Here is a 20,417-nt window from a genome sequence, read left to right on the forward strand (position 1 = left end):
GCCCTAAGACACAAATTAGCTGCTCAGTAGAAGCACAGTTATTCTTGCTATTTATACCCTATTCTTTCCAAAGGCCCTTGCATTAACAGAAGGAAGTACCACCCTCTCAGTACCACCCTCACAAAGAGGACAACAAACAAGGGGGGTGGGGCAGAAGGAGCACAACAATTATTTCTTAGGGTGTCCCTCAATACAGGCCAGTAGCAAGAAACCACAGCAAGAGCAGGGACAAAAAACAAACGTACCAAAAAACCCCATAGGTGCCCATCCAGGTGGGCAACTCTCATCATGCTTAAAACAAATAAATAAATTAATCTTCTTGGTTAAAACAAGTAAATAAATTTTAGGAAATTTAGGGGAATGTGTAGGTCTCAGACCTTTCACACAATCCTCCACAGTATATAGATAAATACTGAATAGGAAGTTCAAGATCATTCTCCCAGGCAGATGTCTGAGATGCACTATTCTGCAGTGTCACGTGCTGGTGGCTCACTGAGCTGGCCACCACCCTGATTCACTGTGGCAAGGGCCAAGGGACTCTACTCACTTAGGTCAGCACCCACAGTGTCCTCAAGAGATGGTCAGATGGAGTGCATGTTGCGGGGTTTCACCTTCTCATTTCCCTGTGTCTCCAGGACTCCCATTACTAAAAATTGATGTTACCACATTTTTAGCTCTCATTTTAAGGTATCTGATTAAATAGTTTCTGAGTAGGGGCATAAATCAGCTCAAACCAAGTATTTAAGAACAAAAATGTGCAGCTGAAACAGATTTAAAAGGCAACTGCAAGCTTCTGATGGGACAGAATGGAAAAGAGACTGAGAAAGCAAGATTCAGAAAAATCAGGGACCTGTGGCCTTTCGTGTCAAATTCTGCCTCCATCACTACTAAGCTTGCAGGAGCCTGATGACTCAAATAACCTGTGACCAAGTAGAATAAAAAAGTAAAATGCCCTACCTTACAAGCTGAGGCAAGCAGTGTCTTTGAATTGCTACAAGCAACACAAAATATTTCATAACCATGTCCGTATCTAAAATTTAAAAAGAGAAAATGGATGACCCCTGTAAATAGGTAATTAGTAAATGTACCTATTCTTGTGCTGCAAAATTTTTAAATGTGCTGCAAAGTTTTTAAATGAGAGAAGAAATCAATCTCTCCAGCTAACAGTTCTTTTAAGAAACATTGTACTTTTGTCTAGGCAAATACTTGGGGTAAAAGCAGAGACTGGAGAAAAATGCCAACTTCCTAGTAGTAATAAAACTTACTCAAACAACTAGATTAAAATACAAGTTTTCACCCCCAGCCAGCCAGTACCATAAATAACAAACCACAGAAAGGTCCTGATAGGGAAACACTGTAGGAAAAAAAAGACCAAGAGAATAACAAAACTTAAAACTTTTCTAAAAAGGAAAAAAAATAGTGTTATGCCTCTCTACTTTAAAAATCAAGACCAATAAATCTAGTAAATATAATACATAGCAATATAAATATCTTTGTGAAGTTTGATTCTGACCCCTTATGAAGGCCATCAAGAGATGTTTACAGCAGGGGGGAAAATGTAGGTAAGAGGAAAGCAAAGGAGAAAATCAAATTGGTTGGGAAGGGGGGATCACAAGTTACGATCGAATCAGACTAAAGAGCTAAGTCCAATTTAACTTACAGTTTTTGAACTTCAGGCCACAAAGTATTTTGCAGAAGATGATCCTCAGTGGGAGGTTCTACAATAAATTTATAGCATTGCAATTAATTTTTCCACTTTCATGCAGATAAACAAGTGAATTCTGCAGCACTTATTTAGGTCAGTGGTGACAGACCCCATACTATGTGTACTGTACTAATGATTCTAGCGAACCATCTTTTTGCCTTTTCTTACCAGTAAGTATGGAGGGTTGAAAGGCCACCTGGTGATATTCGAAACCAGTACTAGTCAACAGCTCCTCTTCATCAGAAGGCTGAGAAGCTATATCTCCTAGTTTAAAACAAACAACAACAGCATGAATGTAGTCACTATCTTTATGTCTCCTGCACATGTCCCAATATTAAGGCCACTAGTTAGAAAATAGTGGTACCTGAAGGCAGTGTAATTGAACGCTGCATCCGTGTGATGGCAAAGCCAAGGGTATTTCCACTACTCCGGTATTTTCCAAATGCGCTCCTTAGAGCACTGGTCAATTCCATAAAGATTCCTTCCTTTTCCTTTGACCTAATGTTTCCCAAACTTTTTAAACCGTGGAACACATTTTTCAAGCTATCCACATTAGCATCTGTGGTTGTGAGTGCTCCATGAAATACACTTTGTAAAAGCAGCACCTATTTCAGGGTCTGCATGTGTACACAAGAGTAGCTACCATGAAATAGCTGATAGAAGAGAGATGCATGTATTGTGATTTTTAAAAATAATAAATCACCTGTAATGAACATTAGGTACATAATATACAAATGTGTAACTAGGTTTTAAGCACCACTATAGGTTCAGTAATTTTGGAGACGAAAGCCTTACCCTGAAAGACAGCTTTATTTGATAATCCCAAAGCAGGGACGGTAGCTCCTTCTGGAAGATCACTGTCTTGCTGGAATAAAAAGTATGATACAACTTTTAAATGCTAAAAGTTACTGTTACCTCAGGCACTGTAAAAAAAATGTTATGCTCATAAATGCTGAGAAGCAGTGTAAAGACCATTTCACCATTTTGTGAGATATCTGCCCACACTTCCATTTCCTGAACCGAGAGATGCAATACTAAGCAATCACTCTCCAGCAGACAGGCTCCAGTTAATCCCCAGCCCCCACCCAATCCATAAAGTCGGGCATCCTCTCATCCATGAGCTCATCGAACCCTGACAGCTCAATGGGTTTCAGGGTGTGACAAGGAAAGCACTGTGCTGGCTTCTAGCAAAGAATGGGCTGAGAACGGAAGGCCTGGAGCTTTATTTCCAAGAGAGTCTCACAGGCACATCCCTGGTGATGCTCATACAAACACACATGTTTCCCAGGAAGGCACAGTCATAGTATTTTCATTAAACATATTTAAAAGTTTGAATATTTTAAAACCTTGTAACAGAGTGCCCTTTGAAGTGGCAATAATCTGCTTATACCCTGCAATATCAATTAAATTATTACATATGAAACAAATGTTAACCATCAAAATTGGCACATGTCCATAAGCTAAGAGCATTTCTTAGAATTTAAATTTTAATACAGGGGCTGGAACTGAACACAAACATGAGCAATGGGAATTTAAACCATCACCAAGAATAGCTACCTGAGACACAGGATGCTTTATTTTAGAAAACAGGAAAAATAAAACACCATGGAAAAGAGCAATAAGAGGCACTCCTATATATCCCAACATTTAGTATGGGAACAAACCCAAAAAGCAGCAAGAGACTTTGCGGTCTACAGGATTCCTGTATCTTAGGACACAGAATTGAATATACACCTGGGATTAGCCTCTTATGGAATCCTAAAACCACATTTCAATCCCTAGAATTGTCAGATCCTCAAACCAACTTGCCCTCCACCACCATATGCTTAGCTCGGTATAATAACCAGTCAAGGCCTCCCTTTTGATCTTGTTCCACTGTCCATTAGCAGTAGAAACAGCATAACAGAATCTTTCATCTCCTTTACCTAATCAAGAGAGCCTGTGGCCTGAGGCGCCCATGATACACTCCAGAAAACATAGTTGGACATTTCTTTTAAAATGACTCTTACTTTCTTCTCCAGTCTTACCCAGACTGGTGCTAGTGTCCCTGCCTTCAAAGTCTCTGGGCTCAAAGGTATCCTGCTCCCACAGAACTCTTCGCCCCAAAGTGCTTTTCATCACTTTCTTTGTTTAGGGACCTCCACTGGTACCAGAGTCTGAACTATGCCTGCCTCCCAAGGTCCTCTGCCATTTGACTTTCCCCCAGCCCCTCCATTTCCCTCTATATACTCTTCATTCAAGCAGCTCTGGCCACCCCACTGCTCTCTGTCCTTCCATCTGCCTATCAAAAGTGTACTCATCCTTTTCAAGCTCAGAAGCAAATTCATGACCCAACTCTAAGTACTGCAACGGACTGTATGACGTGCACTTCTGGGTAACACAACTACCTTCCTACTTACTTTCCCTTCCTTCAAAACTGGTTACTTTATAATGTTTACAATCTATGTATTTTTGTAAGTGCTCAAATCTTTCGTAGAAAGGAGGTATAAACAAACATTAATAAAAACTTACCCTTTCAAAACTCAAATGAAGCCCCATTTTCTCATTACTCTACTACAGCTACCACTTCCTCCTATGAAAATTACTTTAGCCACAAGATTTAGCAATTAACTGGTTTCATCTAATAATTACAGGTACATTAGTTCCATTGTTCACTACCCCTAATCTACATCTAGATGGTAATCTCCTTGAAAATATGACCCATCTATTATGCTTTATCGTAGTTACCAAGCACAGTGAAAACGCATAGTATTCGTGCCTTAATTTAACATTTTAATTCTTTACAGTCTCTTGGGCTTAACTGTTACAAAATTTCTTAAATTAATATTTAAATTACTGCCTGCCACAGTGCACACAAAAGTTTGTCAAGCCAATAATAAAATGATTTGACTTTCTTTCTACCCATATACTCCATTTACAGCCTTAAGTGAAACTTCCTAAAATTTTATATGAAGTGGCTAGATCTAGTTAAAACATTTAGAGGAATACTCACATTACAAAGCGCGTGATTCAGTGATTGGCCCGTAATGGCACAAAAATTTTCCACAAAATTTCGAGGTGCAGAAAATACTCGAAGAACTTTTTCATCCGCTCCAGATACAAACTGAAACCTACTGATCATTGCCAAACACTTCAGGTCATATCCATGTATCTGAGGCCTTGCAATTTCATGCCAGGTCACCTGGGTATCAAAATAAGATAAACAAAAATGATCACGTGTTTCAAAAACTGAATTCTTTCCAACAAGCAAAATATCAGACACAAAATTATTCATTATGCCATGGAAATGTGACCATGGGGCAGATTCATCCATGTTGTTCTGTTTATCAACAGATCAATACTTTTTATTGCTGAGTAGTATTCCCTTGTACGGCTATACCACAACTTGTTGATCTATTCACCTACTTATAGACATTTGGGTTGTTTTCCAGTTTTTGTCTTACTGGAAAAACAGTCACAAATTTTTGTGTATAAGTCTTTGCATGAATGCATTTCTCTTGGGTAAATACTACCTATGGGTATAATAACTGGATGATGTGGATGTATATTTAAATTTTTAAGAAACTGCCAAATGATTTCCCAAAGTGGCTGTACATTTTACAATTCCACCAGCAGTGTATGAGAGATCCACCTGCCCATACCCTCCCTCATCAACACTTGTGCAGTCAGCCTTTCAACTGTAATCATTCTAATAGGGGTGTCACGGTATCTCATTGTAGCTTTAATTTGCATTTCCCTAATGACTAATGGTGTTGAGAATCTTTTCCTGTTCTTATTTTCCATCCATACATCTTCTTTGGATAAACATCTTTTGTCCCCTTTTTAAAAAAAATGTATTGTTTTCTTATTACTGAGTTCCAAAAAGTTCTTTATATACTCTAGACAAAAATCTTTATCAGGTATGTGTTTTGTAAATACTTTCTCCCAGTTTGTGACTTTTCATTTTCCTGACAATGTCTTTCAAAGAGTAGAATTTCACATTTTAGTTAACTCTGATTTATTGATTTTTTTAAAAAGGATCATGAATAAACAACTGAGTTATACTGATAACAAATTACCAAGAGCCACAGAAAACCACTCCAAAATTATCTGCCTTGTTTTTTTACTTGACTATAGCGTTGCTCCCAATGTCCTCAACTCTATCAATTTTAATCTACCACATGCTGCTGACGCCGAAATGTCAGTGGCCAATTTCATTAGCTTCATGGACTGACCCAGAGTCAGTTCCATGAATTTTTATCAGAAACTGAAGCTGACTATACTTTCTCTGAGTATACAGTTCAATGGTTTATCAGTGGTAAAGTTTTATTGCAGTTTTTTAAAGCTCAGGGCCAAGCCTGAAAAGTTTCCTGAACAAAAACTGGCCTCGACTACTATTATGTAACACTATATGATGTTAGAAATTAGCTTTTACTACAGACTTGACAGTGTTTCTTTCTTTTTTTGGCTGCGCCACGCTGTCTGTGGAATCCTAGCTCCTTGACCAGGGACCGAACCCGAGCCCTCGGCAGCGAAAGCACAGAGTCTCAGCCACTGGACTGTCAGGGAATTCCCTTGTTAGTGTTTCCTAATGAATTAAACCTAAAATTACAAGGTATTATGAGAACTTTTATGTGGAACTGAAGTAAACACATTTTGACAACTAACATTTTAATTGTTTGAATTATAAAGAATATGTGTATGCTTAAGTTTCCTTTAACTGAAATATAGTTGAAATAAAATGTAATGTTATGGGCTTCCCTGGTGGCGCCGTGGTTGAGAGTCTGCCTGCCAATGCAGGGGACACGGGTTCGAGCCCTGGTCTGGGAAGATCCCGCGTGCCGCAGAGCAGCTGGGCCCGTGAGCCACAGTTACTGAGCCTGCGCGTCTGGAGCCTGTGCTCCGCAACAAGTGAAGCCGCGGTGGTGAGAGGCCCGCACACCGCGATGAAGAGTGGCCCCGCTTGCCACAACTAGAGAAAGCCCTCACACAGAAACGAGGACCCAACACAGCCATAAATAAATAAATAAAATAAATTAAAAAAAAAAAAAAGTAATGTTATGTTAGTTTCAGGTGTATAACATAGTGACTCGACATTTAAATACATTACAAAATTGTCACCATGGTAAGTCTAGTAACCACCTGTCCCCATACAAAGTTATTACAGCATTATTGACCATATTCCTTATGCTGTATATCACACTCCTGTGACTTATTTATAACTGGAAGTTTGTGCCTCTTAATCCCTTCACCTATTTCACCCGGCTTCAAACCTCTGGCAAACACCCGTTTTTTTCTTTGTATCTATAAGTCTGTTTTCACTTTGTTCATTTGTTTTGTTTTTTAAATTCCACATATGAGATCATAAGGTACTTGTCTTTCTCTGACTTACTTCACTCAGCACACAATCCTCTAGATCCATGTTGTGATAAATGGCAAGACTTCATTTTTTTTCCTTTTTAAAAAATTTTTTTTTTAACTTTATTGAAGTATATAGTTGATCTACAATGTTGTGTTAATTTCTGCTGTACAGCAAAGTGACTCAGTTGTGCATATATTTCAGACTTCATTTTTTTAACAGCTGAGTAATATTCCATTGCCTATATACCACATCTTCTTTATCTACTCATCAATGGACACTTAGCTGCTTCCGTATCTTGGCTATTATAAATAATGCTTCAATAAACATAGAGGTGAATACATCTTTTCGAATTAGTGTTTTTATTTTCTTCAAGTAAATACCCAGAAGTGAGACTGCTAGATCATGGGGTGGTTCTATTTTTAATATTCTGAGGAACCTCAATACCACTTTCCACAGTGGCTGCACCAAACTTACATTCCCACCAACAGTGCAGGAGGGCTCCTCTCCTCCACCTCCTGGCCAACATTCATTATTTGTTATCTATTTGATGATGGCCATTCTGAAAGGTGTGAGGTGGTAACTCATTGTGGTTTTGATTTGCATTTCCCTGATGATTAGTGATGCTGAGCATCTTTTCATGGGTCTGTTGGCCATCTGTATGTCTTCTTTAGAATGCTTCAGTTTTTAAGAAAATACGAAACTGTTTTCCAGAGTGGCTATACCATTTTGCATTCCCATTAGCAATGTAAGAAAGATCTGGTCACTCGGCATCCTTACAACTACTTGCTATTGTATTTTATACCTTAGCCATTCTAGAGAGTGTGTAGTGGCATCTCATCATGGTTTTAATCTGCATTTCCCTAATGGCTAATGATGCTGCCCCACTTTTCATGTGCTCATGGATGCTTTGTAAAGTGATCAGTCAAGTAGGAAGACATTTTACCTGTGATTGGTCTTTTCTCTTCCATGGAGCAAAAAGTCGAGTTGTCTGGTCAGTACCAACAGTGACGATAAATTCTCCTTCTGGATCCCATGTTAGGTCTTGGACACCATCAAAGTGTCCTGAAATAACAATCTCTGGAGTCCACTCTCTCTGCAATGAAAGTGCTCATGACACATCAAAATAATCAAAGACCATCACTCAAAATTAAACCTGATAATGCCTTCATCCCTCAGGTCTGATATGGGAAAGACCTTAGCTCCCAAGGAAGGTGAAGAGCTAAGTAAACAAGATGGGAACTTAATAGGATCTGTTTTCCAGTCAAGTATCAATATATTAGAACTTAAACATTCAAACATGCGTTGTGTCCTCTAAAGCAGTAACCTTGGGAAAGTCCCCTCCATTCATCATTTATGACTGCCTCCTAGAACACTGCCTAACCTTTTTGTGCCTCAATTAACCCTTCTGTAAAAGAGCTACCTACATCATATGTTTGTTACAAGAATTAGATGAATCTATATTTGTACAAGGCTGGCCCATTCTAGATACTATGTGAGTATTTACCTGTCAAACTAAATAGTAGAGCACTGTGTAATGTGAGTCTGTAGATTCTGTGTGCCTGACCAACTGTCTTTATTAAGTGAAAAGAGCTGCAGGTGTAGAGGACAGAGGTTAAATCAAACACAGTTAGTCCACCTCCTGAGGGAACCTGCATCAGCAACCACATAAACAAAGAGTGAAATGAAATGCAGAAAACGTCATATGCCTGGTCCACAGAGCACCTTTTTCAACAACTCAAGTGGTGGTAAAACTTGAACTTTAGAGGAAAGTTAAATTTGTATAAATAGCTAAAAGGTCATTCAAAGCCAAGTGTGATGAATATGGTCAGCTAAGCTATATTATTTTCTGGTCAAAAACATAAATAGGCTGGAACAAAGAAATGCTGTTAATTTCTTCTGTGACATAAAAATTGATTCTAAAGTTAGCACTAATGGGAGGTTCCAGAAAGTTCTGAACAAAGTGCAGCACTTTGGACTATGGGTACAGTCCTCAAGGGCAGTGTTTGTTTTTAGAAATCACCCCTGATTGTCATAAATTTCCACTCTGGTGTGGGATGCTGACAATGGAGGAGGCTGTGCATGTGTGGGGGGGCAGGGGAAAATGGGAACTCTGTATTTTCTGCTCAATTTTTCTGTAAACCTAAAATTTCTCTAAAAAATAAAGTCTAGGCACTTCCCTGGAGGTCCAGTGGTTAAGACTTCACCTTCCAATGCAGGGAGTGCGGGTTTGATCCCTGGTCGGGGAGCTAAGATCCCACATGCCTCTCAGCCAAAAAACCAAACCATAAAACAGAAGCAGTATTGTAACAAATTCAATAAAAGACTTTAAAATCGGTCCACATCAAAAAAAAAAAAATCTTTAAAATAAATAAAAGTCTATAAAAAAAATCACCCTAAATACTTGGTAAATAGCTATTATAAATATGAAGTCAAGTTATAAGCAAAAGTACAGTGAAATTCTGTCCTCTGGTTTGAGATTCTCCCTACTCAACTGATGCTTTTTTCTATGAAGGCCCTCTGAAGACCAGCTGAAATACGGCTCAAAGGAGCTCTGAACAAAATTAAGGGACTTCCCTGGTGGTGCAGTGGTTGAGAATCCGCCTCCCAATGCAGGGGACATGGGTTCGAACCCTGGTCCAGGAAGATCCCACATGCCACGGAGCAACTAAGCCTGTGCACCACAACTACTGAGCCTGCGCTCTAGAGCCCGCGAGCCACAGCTACTAAGCCCGCGTGCCACAACTACTGAAGCCTGCACTCTAGGGCCCATGTTCTGCAACAAGAGAAGCCACCGCAGTGAGAAGGCCTGCACACTGCAATGAAGAGTAGCCCCCGCTCGCCACAACTAGAGAAAGCCCGCACGCAGCAACGAAGACCCAACACAGCCAAAAATAAAGTAATAAAAAAGAAAAGAACAAAATTACATTTATCCTAAAAAATATCTTATTTACAAGTGTCATAGCTAATGGTTCCCTGGTTCATTTAACAGTAAAAACAATCTTAAAGATCAACTCCAAATCGAAGATACAAGGGAAAAGTAAATCACTCCATATACTGAGAATTCATATCCTCCTACCTGACACAACTATTACAAAGCCCACAAACTAAAGGTCATGCAAATCCATGAATTTGTACTTAAGTACCACACACTAACTGATTGCACCACTGGGGCTCCATTAATTTTTACTTTGTAAGGGAAGCCATTAGATGCACATTCAAAATCTGCTAACTCACATTTTGCTCTATGTTCTGACTTCTTTGATTTATTTATTTAAAATATATAGTATCCAGTATGTACCAGGCCCTACTTCTCATACTACACCAATATTAATTCATTTTAGTATCATAAAAATCCTCTGAGTAGGTGCTATTACTGTCCACATTTTACTGATGAGGAACCTGAGACAAAAGTTCAGTAATGACCTCAGAAACACAGCTAGTAAGTGCTGGGGCCAAGATCCGTGTGCTCCTAGGCACTTTTCCTGCTATCTCATTTCCCCAAACCCAAAAAAGCAGATCAGAAGCAAATTAGAAAGAAAAGATTGGAATAATGCTGAGAGGGAGCTACATGATTAGAGGAAGATCACCCCTCTCTGAGAAGAGACTAAAAACTATAAGAAAGATCTAGAAGAGCCCAATATTTGGAGGACCATTTAGAATTACACATATCAAGAGCCCCTGAGAGAATTAATATATTCTGCCATAAAATAATAGGTGCTTCTAATGCCCTTGTATCAGTCATTCATTCAATAATTATCAGTGGAGTACCTAGCTATCCAACAGGAAAATATCAAATTATGTTATTTTTAAGAAGACAAAGAGGGACTTCCCGGGTGGTGCAGTGGTTAAGAATCTACCTGCCAATGCAGGGGACAAGGGTTCGAGCCCTGGTCCGGGAAGATCCCACATGCCGCGGAGCAACTAAGCACGTGTGCCACAACTACTGAGCCTGCACTCTAGAGCCCGTAAGCCACAACTACTGAGCCCGCGTGCCACAACTACTGAAGCCAGTGCACCTAGAGCCCGTGCTCCACAACAACAGAAGCCACCGCAATGAGAAGCCCGTGCACTGCAATGAAGAATAGCCCCCGCTCGCCACAACTAGAGAAAGCCCACGTGCAGCAATGAAGACCCAACGCAGCCAAAAAGAAATAAATTAATTAAAAAAGAAAAAAGAAAATTAATTTTAAAAAAAGACAAAGAAATTATACATTTTAGGAAAAACTCCTACCACAAAATGTATATAGCTTTAAGGGAGAGCTTAAAATTTATACAGCTTAAACTTCCCTTATGTAAGTTTACCTACATGCAAATTTCAATATCTCAACAATGCTGGACAACTGAATTTTATTCTTAGAAAAGCATGAGTGTCTTACCTATTATAACTACAGAATAAATCTACATAAAGAAGTGATGTCATCTTAACTTAAATGCCTCTACTATGTTTCTGTAGAGTGTTATACATAAAACAACAGTTTTCCTAGGTTTCATGTAGAATTCACTCTATCTAATCAGAAGTGATTTAAAAGCACTTTTCTTACCGGGTTAGTGGCATTCTGTTTCCAAAGGTGCAGTGCCCCGTGGAAAGCATGAGCAATGATCATGGAGCCATCTTCACTGAACTGGCAATCATAAAATCCCAGGGTATTGCCACCTACTTCTCCTACTCGAACCTATTCAACAATAGACGGAAAACAATTCATAACCAATTTCTCAAAACAGAAATCACTCATTCCAGAGATTATGTTCTCACTTATTTAACGTACACAAAGGCAAATATTTGCAGCTCTAGGAATACAGACTTGGGATTTATTGTCTAATAAACCCAGTTTTCTGTTCCTTAAGTATTCACATTTTACCTGTTCTAGCCAAACTCCTGACTCTTCATCTGGAGCCCAAAGAATCATGGTTTTATCCATTGAGGCAGACAACAATCTCATTGGCTGTTGCAGAACACCATCTAAAGAAGAAAAACAAAACAACTAATGCCTTTAGGTGATCAACAGGCATCCTGTTTGTAGATTACCAGAAAAACACAACATGGGTACTATAAGAACATTCACTGTTGCATTGCAATAGCAAAACATTGGAAACAACACAAAAGTCTGTCAGTAGAAGACCAGATAAACAACTTGTGGTAATATTTAGACAATGAAATATTATATTGCAATAAAAATAAGTAAATTAGAGTTACATTAATCCAAACCATGTTATGCTTAAAAGGCAGGTCATAAGAGGACAAATGCATATTGAGATCAAGTTTTAACAGCTGTAAAACAATACTGTTTATGGTTACATAAATGTGCAGTAAAAGTATAAAAATATGCATGGGAATAATATACACTGAATTCAGCCTCAAGGGAAGGATGAAGGGGAAAAGGTTCAGGAAAAACTATACAGGGATCCCCAGTATCTACAGTATCTAATTTATCTTTTTTTAACTGCAGCAAATATGGCATAATATAATAAAAGCTGGATGGTGTTACCTGAGCATTAATTATTGCTATTCTCTATTCTCGTCTTGGGGAAGGGGCTGGAGGAAGAACACGAGGCTGCCGCCGTGCGCACCTCTACACCCCAGCATCAGCCGTCACTCCATAAACAGAAGTTAAGGGCAAATGAAAGAGTGGGAAGTCTTTACTTTTTCATAAATGATGTATCTTGGTATTACCAACTTTGTATTTCCAAGGGTAAAGGTTCCAGTGAAGTTGGCTTGAAAGTCAACTTCTCTTAAATCCCATAAGGACTAGGTAAAAACTTTAAAGAAAAAAAGTTAAAAGGCATATGGCAGTTTTGGCATCATGGCAGGAATCATACTTTTCCCCTCTTAGAAATACAATTTTCAATGGAATTGAGTATCTAGCAGAACAGGGCTGCAGTATTACACTTTGCCAACTTGAAACTGTCTTATAGTTGAGATTTCTAATTACACTCAAAAAATATCCTCTACTTCATTTGTTCAGCTTAAAATTCTGTAAGTGAGATTGTACTGAAATGACAGCTTTGTGTATGTTTTTCTTCCTACCTTTGTAAAATGAAGGCTGCCAATGAACTGCATTTACCCAGTTTTCGTGACCAGCCAGCACAGTCTCCAGAGTAACCGCAAATGCTATTTTAATACCTGCAACAACAAAAAAAGGATTCTCTCCACAAAGCTCTTCTAAAAAGAACATTTTCAAAACCAGCTCGGTTGTACAATTATGTCCAAAAAAAAAAAAACTGAACAGAACATGATTTATTTTCAACAAAAAGCGTTCATTCTAAATTTCATTAACTTTACCCATTGTTCAAAACTACAGGAGAAAAAAGTTCTAAAGATATATAAATTTTTTTTACATTTTCGCTACCTAGTCATAATAAAAATTAAGGAATATGTTTTATTTAAAATTTTCAGGGATAGCTACTCTTACACTGCAATTAAAAAACAAAAACAGGGAATTCCCTGGCGGTCCAGTCAGTGGGACTCCGCACTTTCACTGCCAAGGGCCCGGGTTCAGTTCCTGGTTGGGAAGCTAAGATCCTGCAAGCCACACAGTATGGCCAAAAAAAAAAAAACTCAAAAAAACAAAAACAGACATGCCAGCCTCCTTGCTATCCTCACTCATTTTGTGTAATAAAGTACCATTAAAAAAAAAAACCTAAGATAAATGCAGAAATAAAGGAAGTCAAATCAGTACTGTGACCTTTCAAACAAAATAATTAATGAAAATATCACAAAAATGTTCATATTTGGAAATAGCTACTCACAATATGCTGGTTATAGTATTTCTTGGTTCATAAATCTGTTACCAAATCTCAACTCCAATGGGCTTTACAACCAAGAAGAGTAATAACAAAGAAGAGTATTCCTGGATGAAGTGTTTACTGAGGACTAACTTTATAATTTAGATACACATCCAAAAATATCTCCTTCAAATACAACATTCCAACAGGATCTACCATGGAGGGTTATTGTTCCGATGCCAGAGAGTAAGAAAATCAGAATTATATATACTACTCAAATGTAGGGATTTAGTTGTCTCTGATGAATATCCTCCAAAAATGGTATGAATAATTCACATTAACCCTTTACATCTTCCTATGCTAAAACTGCAAATTAAGTAATATTTTACAAACTAATTTATTGAGAAAATAACATTATTTCCAGCAATTTAAAAAAATCTCACTAACATGGTTTAGAAAGTAAGTTTCATATATGAAAAATGACTTACCCTCACATAAAAATAAAAAAGGAAAAATGCATATATCAGTTTCAGCTAGGGATCTGATACTTCTGAAAACCTAACCTTCACATATGTGTGTAGTGAAACATATGTAAATCAGCTAGGAAACCTGAGTATTGTTAAATCAAATATTTTCATTATTACTCACTTTCACTTTCTATATTAAAAGTATTTTCTTTCAGTCTTATATTATCATCTTCCTGAGCTTCTAAAAATGTCGATTTTATATACAGCCTCCATATGCGTATCAGGCAATCTTGTGAACAGCTTGCTAGCAAAAGATCTCTACCTAATTAAAAAAACAAATTTTATTACTTTTAAAACATCCTATTCTTAAATTTAAATATAAGAGTTTTTCTTCTACAATATACACATTTATCGATTTCCTGAAAAAATTAGACTTTGCTTCCTTATCCTTCATTCATTTGACCTATATTCATTTTCAATAACACTGACAAATATACAGACAATGATAATAAATGGTTATAATATGTGGTATTCCTATACAATCTACTAATTTCTACAAAGAACTTCTCAAGAATGTCTGAATGTGTAACAACTAGTGTCCTCTTATAAATATCAACTTGCTTCATCCTCTACCAACCCAACTAATAGTTAATACAAGGGATAAGTATCCTCTTTTCTAACTGGGCCAATAGGAAAATGTTACATACAAAGAAAATTTTAAATTAAAACATACACGGGGGACTTCCCTGGTGGTACAGTGGTTAAGACTCCACGCTCCCAATGCAGGGGGCCCAGGTTCAATCCCTTGTCAGGGAACTAGATCCCACATGCATGCCACAACTAAGAGTTCACATGCCGCAACTAAGGAGCCAGCAAGCCACAACTAAGGAGCTCGCCTGCTGCAACTAAGACCCAGCACCACCAAATAAATAAATAAATAAATATTAAAAAAAAAATAAGAGGCTGCTTTGAAATTACACATACTTGTCCCCATTATATGTACTTTAGCAAAATTTCATACTGACCAAAGGCTGCCCATTCCACGCCTCTTATCCAATCCTCATGTCCAGATAGAAAAAGCACTTTCTGAAACTAGTAAGATAACAAAAATCATAGGACTTGATGTAAGAATTTAATATTTTCATGTATATCAGTGACTTCATTTGGTCTCAGCCAGTCTGACTGCATTGCTTTTTTTTTTTTACTGGGAACACTATCTGATCAGACATCAGATAGAGCTCTCATTTGGGAATGAAAAATCTCATAATCATCCAAATTTAACTGAGCAATCCTGAGCAGATAATATCTGTAGTTCTCAAATACACTCAACATTCACAAGGTAAAATGACATATGCTGTGGACACAATATAGAAAAAAGCTGGGTGGTTGAACATTCAGTAATTTTTAACTTTCTTATAAAATGCAAAGAAACAAATACCTCTGTTATTAACTAAACGAGCCTAGAGTTAACCAACCCTCTTTCTGAAACTTCCCTCTAGTTTAACCACTCAAAGAATAGGTAAAGCCCAGAAGGACAAATAACCACTGCTAGGGAGGACAAAACACTACTACAGCATCTTCCTTCTCTTCTTCTCCACCTAACGACCTGTTTCCCCCAACGACTCTGGACCTGATAGCCAAAGCAGCAGCAGTATACCTGGTGTTCAAAGAGTGAAAAACTGTTTAATGGAAGACTGCCAGAAAAGATTCTCCTATTGGATTATTTAGATTGGAACATCCCCAAAATTCTATAATCTAGAAATAATCTGTATTAAGATATGTAATTAAACAGAACATAATTCTAGCCTCTTAAGAAACATCATTAATTACCTGATCGTTTTGTTGAACAAATAAGTGAATTTTGCAGTCATCATCGCCGCATGCTAATATTGGTACTGGTGGGGGGAAAAGAGGCATCGCTGTAAGTATTCCATCGTTATGTTATGACTATCACCTATGCTGGATCCTAAGCTCTAGGTAAAGAATCCTGACTTCTGCTTCCCACACCACTGAACAAATAAATTGAAAGTACTCAATAAACGTCTTTAGGAATAAAATGAATATTCTAAAATGTTCCATTAAATGGTTACTCGGCAAAGAATGACTATTAACTGAGAATCCTTTCCTTTATTCTGTTTCATTTACAATAGAAGGAGCAGTAAAAAGAGACGCTCGAGAGCAAGCTGGGAGCATTTAACTATGTCAGCCAGAAGACTAACAGGAAACGTTGTCAGCCCAAGTGAATAATAAAATTTCCGGGAGAGCTACTATGAGCCCAGCATCAGGGCTACTGCACAAAGATTTAAGGGTATGTTTGTTACTTTGAGGACACTACATTTTGAGAATTTGATAGTAAAACAAAATCCATGAAGTAATTAAAGAAAATAAAAGAGCATATAATTAACTATGTGGATTAAAAAGTTATGAAAGGTGTGACTGTAAAATTAGTTTTCTTTAAATCAACTTAAAAAAAAAAAAAAAAAAAGCCAAAAACTCCAGTCACTTGGCCTCAACATAGATGCGAAGAAATCAAAATCTATGTAATGAAACCAGAACGTGTGTAGTTCCTCCTCCTGGGGAGCCCTCGCACAAAGTGGAACATCACGTGAGACCACAGAGTCGTAGCTCCTGCTGCAAAGGGCAAAAGAGCCTGGAGGCTTCCAGGCCCGGCCTCTCCCCACCAGGTCTGTCCTCCAGGTAACTGAGGAGGCACAAGACTGTCTGACTTGCACTGGCCATCATCTTTGTGGAGGATAATCAAAGATAGGTACAGATGGGTTTCACAGCAAAAGGGGAATTTTTTCTTTGGCGATTTTAAGTGGTCTTAGGCAAACTGTCATCACGCAGGGTGCTGTCATCATGAAGGATGCTGTCATTATGCAGGTGCAGGGGCTGTCACCTTGAGAGAAATACTCACATGATCCATGTTCAGTACTTTCTCAACTTATCCCAGACCTTCACCTTCTATAGAGCTAGGTAATTTTCCCAAATTACATCTATATACATCAACAGTATATTTGATAAATAGCAGTACCAATCTTGAGTACATATTGAGTCACTTAAATTTTTAACTGCTACTAAAGTTTCTAATAGCCATCCCCCTTAATCCCCCTTGATCTTATGTTTTATACACAGATCATTTGAATACTGAGAACAAAAGTATGTTATCCATGTCTCAACTTGTTTCCTGAAAACATTTAGACACAAAATTGAGATCCAGTACGTTTCTTTTAGGTTCTGGTTGTATGGGGATATAAAAATACATTCCTCTTTTAATATACACTTAGCAGGATACTCACCATCAGCATTAGGCAAAAAAGACAAGCAGAGAGCCAGAGTGAATCCATTTCCAAAGTCCAAGGTCTGAAGGCATGTCACTAAGAAATAATAAAACACATCATGAACAACTAACTCTGAGTGTATCCACCTTAGAGGTTGGGTAGCATCATCAGATGTCAGCAGGGAGATGAGAGAAGTCAGTCCTGAGCCCCCAGTGATGATGGGAATTTAAATGGCCAATTTCTAACAAGGTTACAGAGAACAAAAAGACTTATATGAAAAGACTTTGAAGGAATTTACATTATCAAACAGTTTGGTAAAGAGGAATTATGGAAAAGTGCAAAAGAAACAAACATGTAGATTAGAATTCTAACATTTTTAAAACAGCTTGAAAGACTGAAAAATTACATGAATGCTCTTCTAAGTTGTCCTTCATCTGATAATTAAATTACTTAATTTCATTTGTTTGGATCACAATGTCTCTAAACTTACCTTCAGAACCCTGTTTAGACCAGACTCGAACAGTAGAATCAGAAGCTGCGGACACTATCAGTGTATGTAATGCAACGTCCGATGCCCTCCTCTGGTAAACAGCATGCACTGCATAAACAGGTCCTTCATGGCCATGGAGGTGGACTGCTTTTAAAAGCTGAATCACAAAGAATAACAAAAACATTATGATAAAAAAGGAATTATCAGTTTAACCTGCATTTAACTAGAATCAGAGGATTAAAGGTACTGTTAAAATGCCTGATCCAGAAATAAGTCCTCTCAACTGAGAAGAATGTAAACGTGTGAGAATTCTGCCTGATCATATTAACTATACACAAAATGTGCATACCCTTTGACACAGCAATCTCACATCTGAGAATCTACTCTGAGAGAACAGTACTAGTTTAACAAGTAATAAAAGACAAATGCAGAAGGACATTCATCACACACTCTTTACGAAAACTTCAATCAACATATAAGTATTAATAGGAAACTGATTAAATAATTGTAGACACATATTCTAAGCCAACAAAAAGGATAATGCATGCTTATTACCATGGAAAGACATGCATGACGTTGACATTTTTGAAGAATATAGGCCAGCTTTGTGGACTGTCCCTCCTCTTGGATTAGTCTGATATTTCCTCACGAACAGACTCAGGGTGTACATTTTGAAGTCACCACTACGTAAGTGCATCATATCAGGAGGCACACAATGTCAGTCTGTCCCACTTCTAGTAAAATTAACCCTGATATTTTAGTAGAGGTAGTGTCTGCCATGTTTTTTCACTGTGAAATTAATTTTTTTTTTGGTGGTAATATGTGAGATTTTACTATGGGATGGAGTAAATACTCTATTTTCCATCAAACTTTTACCAAGTATTTTTAGCATCCACTCATAATACTTACCTGTATCAAGCAGAGTTACAAAATGGAAAAATGACAAAAAGAACTGGGAAATCCCATCTGTTTATCAAGTCTTCTAGCTTGCCACGCAAGATTATTCCCTGCGGCATCATTTCTATTTTGGATCTATTTTTTAGAGTTCCAAATATGTGAGATTCTACCACTTCCTTTGAGAGGTACCTTTTGTAAACTGTTGTCTGCTGAAACAGAGGTGTCTCTTAAATGTCTCCTCAATTATTTTCCCATTTAGTTAAGCAGAATTCTGCCACTCAAGAAGGTAATTGATAGTTATGTATAAGGGTCTGTACACTAACTTCCTGTAATCATTAACCTTTGGCTTCTCTGAAAAAAACACTTTTTAAAACTCAAGTAGAATAAAGTCACTTTCATGTATAATTATACACACATAACCAGAGATCTGGCACAATGTTCATTAAAATGTTAACTGTTGAAATTTTGTATCTTTTTCCTCCTTCCTATTTTTCTGTATTTAAACTTTACATGAGTCTGTATCATTACCCCCTGAAACATTAAATCTATGGAAAAACTCACTTTACATCCTTTTTTTTTCTATTTTATTTTTTTAAAAATTGAAGTATAGTTGATTTACAATGTTGCATTGTGTTAGTTTCTGGTGTACAGTTTTATAATATATATACATATATATATGTATATACACACATACGTATTCTTTTTCATTATAGTTTATTACAGGATATTGAATATAGTTCCCTGCGCTACGCAGTAGGACGTTGTTGTTTATCTGTTTTATATATAGTAGTTTGTATCTGCTAATCCCAAACTCCTAATTTATCCCCACTCCCACCTCCTTTCCCCTTTAGTAACCATAAGTTTGTTTTCTATGTCACTTCACATCTTTTAAGCAGGGTTGTATTTCAACCATTAGAGAACCTTAAAACCTCAAACAAAACAAATCTCTTAAGTTCACCGGCTTTTAAAAAAATGATGCCCACTGTTCAGAGACTCAAATCTCTCATTATACCAGCTTAGAATTATTTCCTTTTATCAGAAGTCAAGATGTAGTGAACACCTGTGTGCATGGAAATGCATACCAGAAGGAACCTTTAAGCCTCTATGGTTATAATATGTGACTTCTTCCCCCAAGTCCTCTTATTCCCTTCATCCCTCTTTTATGCCTTTCATCTTCCTCCTTGTTTGGCCTCACATTCTACTTTCCGGTCCGTCTCTAAGTTCGCTGTCTGCCATCAGATACTCAGCCTGCAATCCTCTCTACTGACAGAAGCGTAGGGCAGCACTGAGGAAAGAGTCTTGCAAGTCTCAACTCAAGGTCTCAAAAATGAGTGCTCAAATGGTTCTCTCTGGATTCCTCTGCCAAGGTAAATCCAAACAGGAGCTGCTTTGCTACACAACCATTAGAACTCTCATTCAAGTCTAAGTGACTCCACAATCCCCTCCTCCACACCTGTCCCGTCTCTGGCCGGCAATACAAGTAACATATTAACAACTGAATTCCACATCTTCC

The 20,417-nt window shown here is 37.7% G+C and overlaps 1 protein-coding gene across 3 annotated transcripts in view; it reads right to left on the reverse strand.

Moving 5' to 3' along the window:
- ELP2 (elongator acetyltransferase complex subunit 2) overlaps positions 1-20,417 on the reverse strand; it is a gene marked incomplete at its 5' end in the record, with an annotated part of 44,489 nt that overhangs the window by 15,933 nt on the left and 8,139 nt on the right. For all 3 annotated transcript variants that reach the window (XR_014234184.1, XM_082354281.1, XM_082354280.1), the window contains 14 exons: positions 958-1,030; positions 1,661-1,718; positions 1,874-1,969; positions 2,501-2,570; positions 4,698-4,886; positions 7,990-8,139; positions 11,588-11,719; positions 11,906-12,006; positions 13,072-13,167; positions 14,418-14,558; positions 15,262-15,328; positions 16,067-16,131; positions 17,536-17,613; positions 18,008-18,164. Coding sequence is in view for 2 of the 3 variants with exons in the window: in XM_082354281.1 (XP_082210407.1) it covers positions 958-1,030; positions 1,661-1,718; positions 1,874-1,969; positions 2,501-2,570; positions 4,698-4,886; positions 7,990-8,139; positions 11,588-11,719; positions 11,906-12,006; positions 13,072-13,167; positions 14,418-14,558; positions 15,262-15,328; positions 16,067-16,131; positions 17,536-17,613; positions 18,008-18,164 (1,473 nt within the window). The remainder of the gene's footprint in view (positions 1-957; positions 1,031-1,660; positions 1,719-1,873; positions 1,970-2,500; positions 2,571-4,697; positions 4,887-7,989; positions 8,140-11,587; positions 11,720-11,905; positions 12,007-13,071; positions 13,168-14,417; positions 14,559-15,261; positions 15,329-16,066; positions 16,132-17,535; positions 17,614-18,007; positions 18,165-20,417) is intronic.

The sequence above is a fragment of the Balaenoptera borealis genome (genome assembly GCF_965194805.1).
Source record: "Balaenoptera borealis genome assembly, chromosome: 14".
Classification (NCBI taxonomy): domain Eukaryota; kingdom Metazoa; phylum Chordata; class Mammalia; order Artiodactyla; family Balaenopteridae; genus Balaenoptera; species Balaenoptera borealis.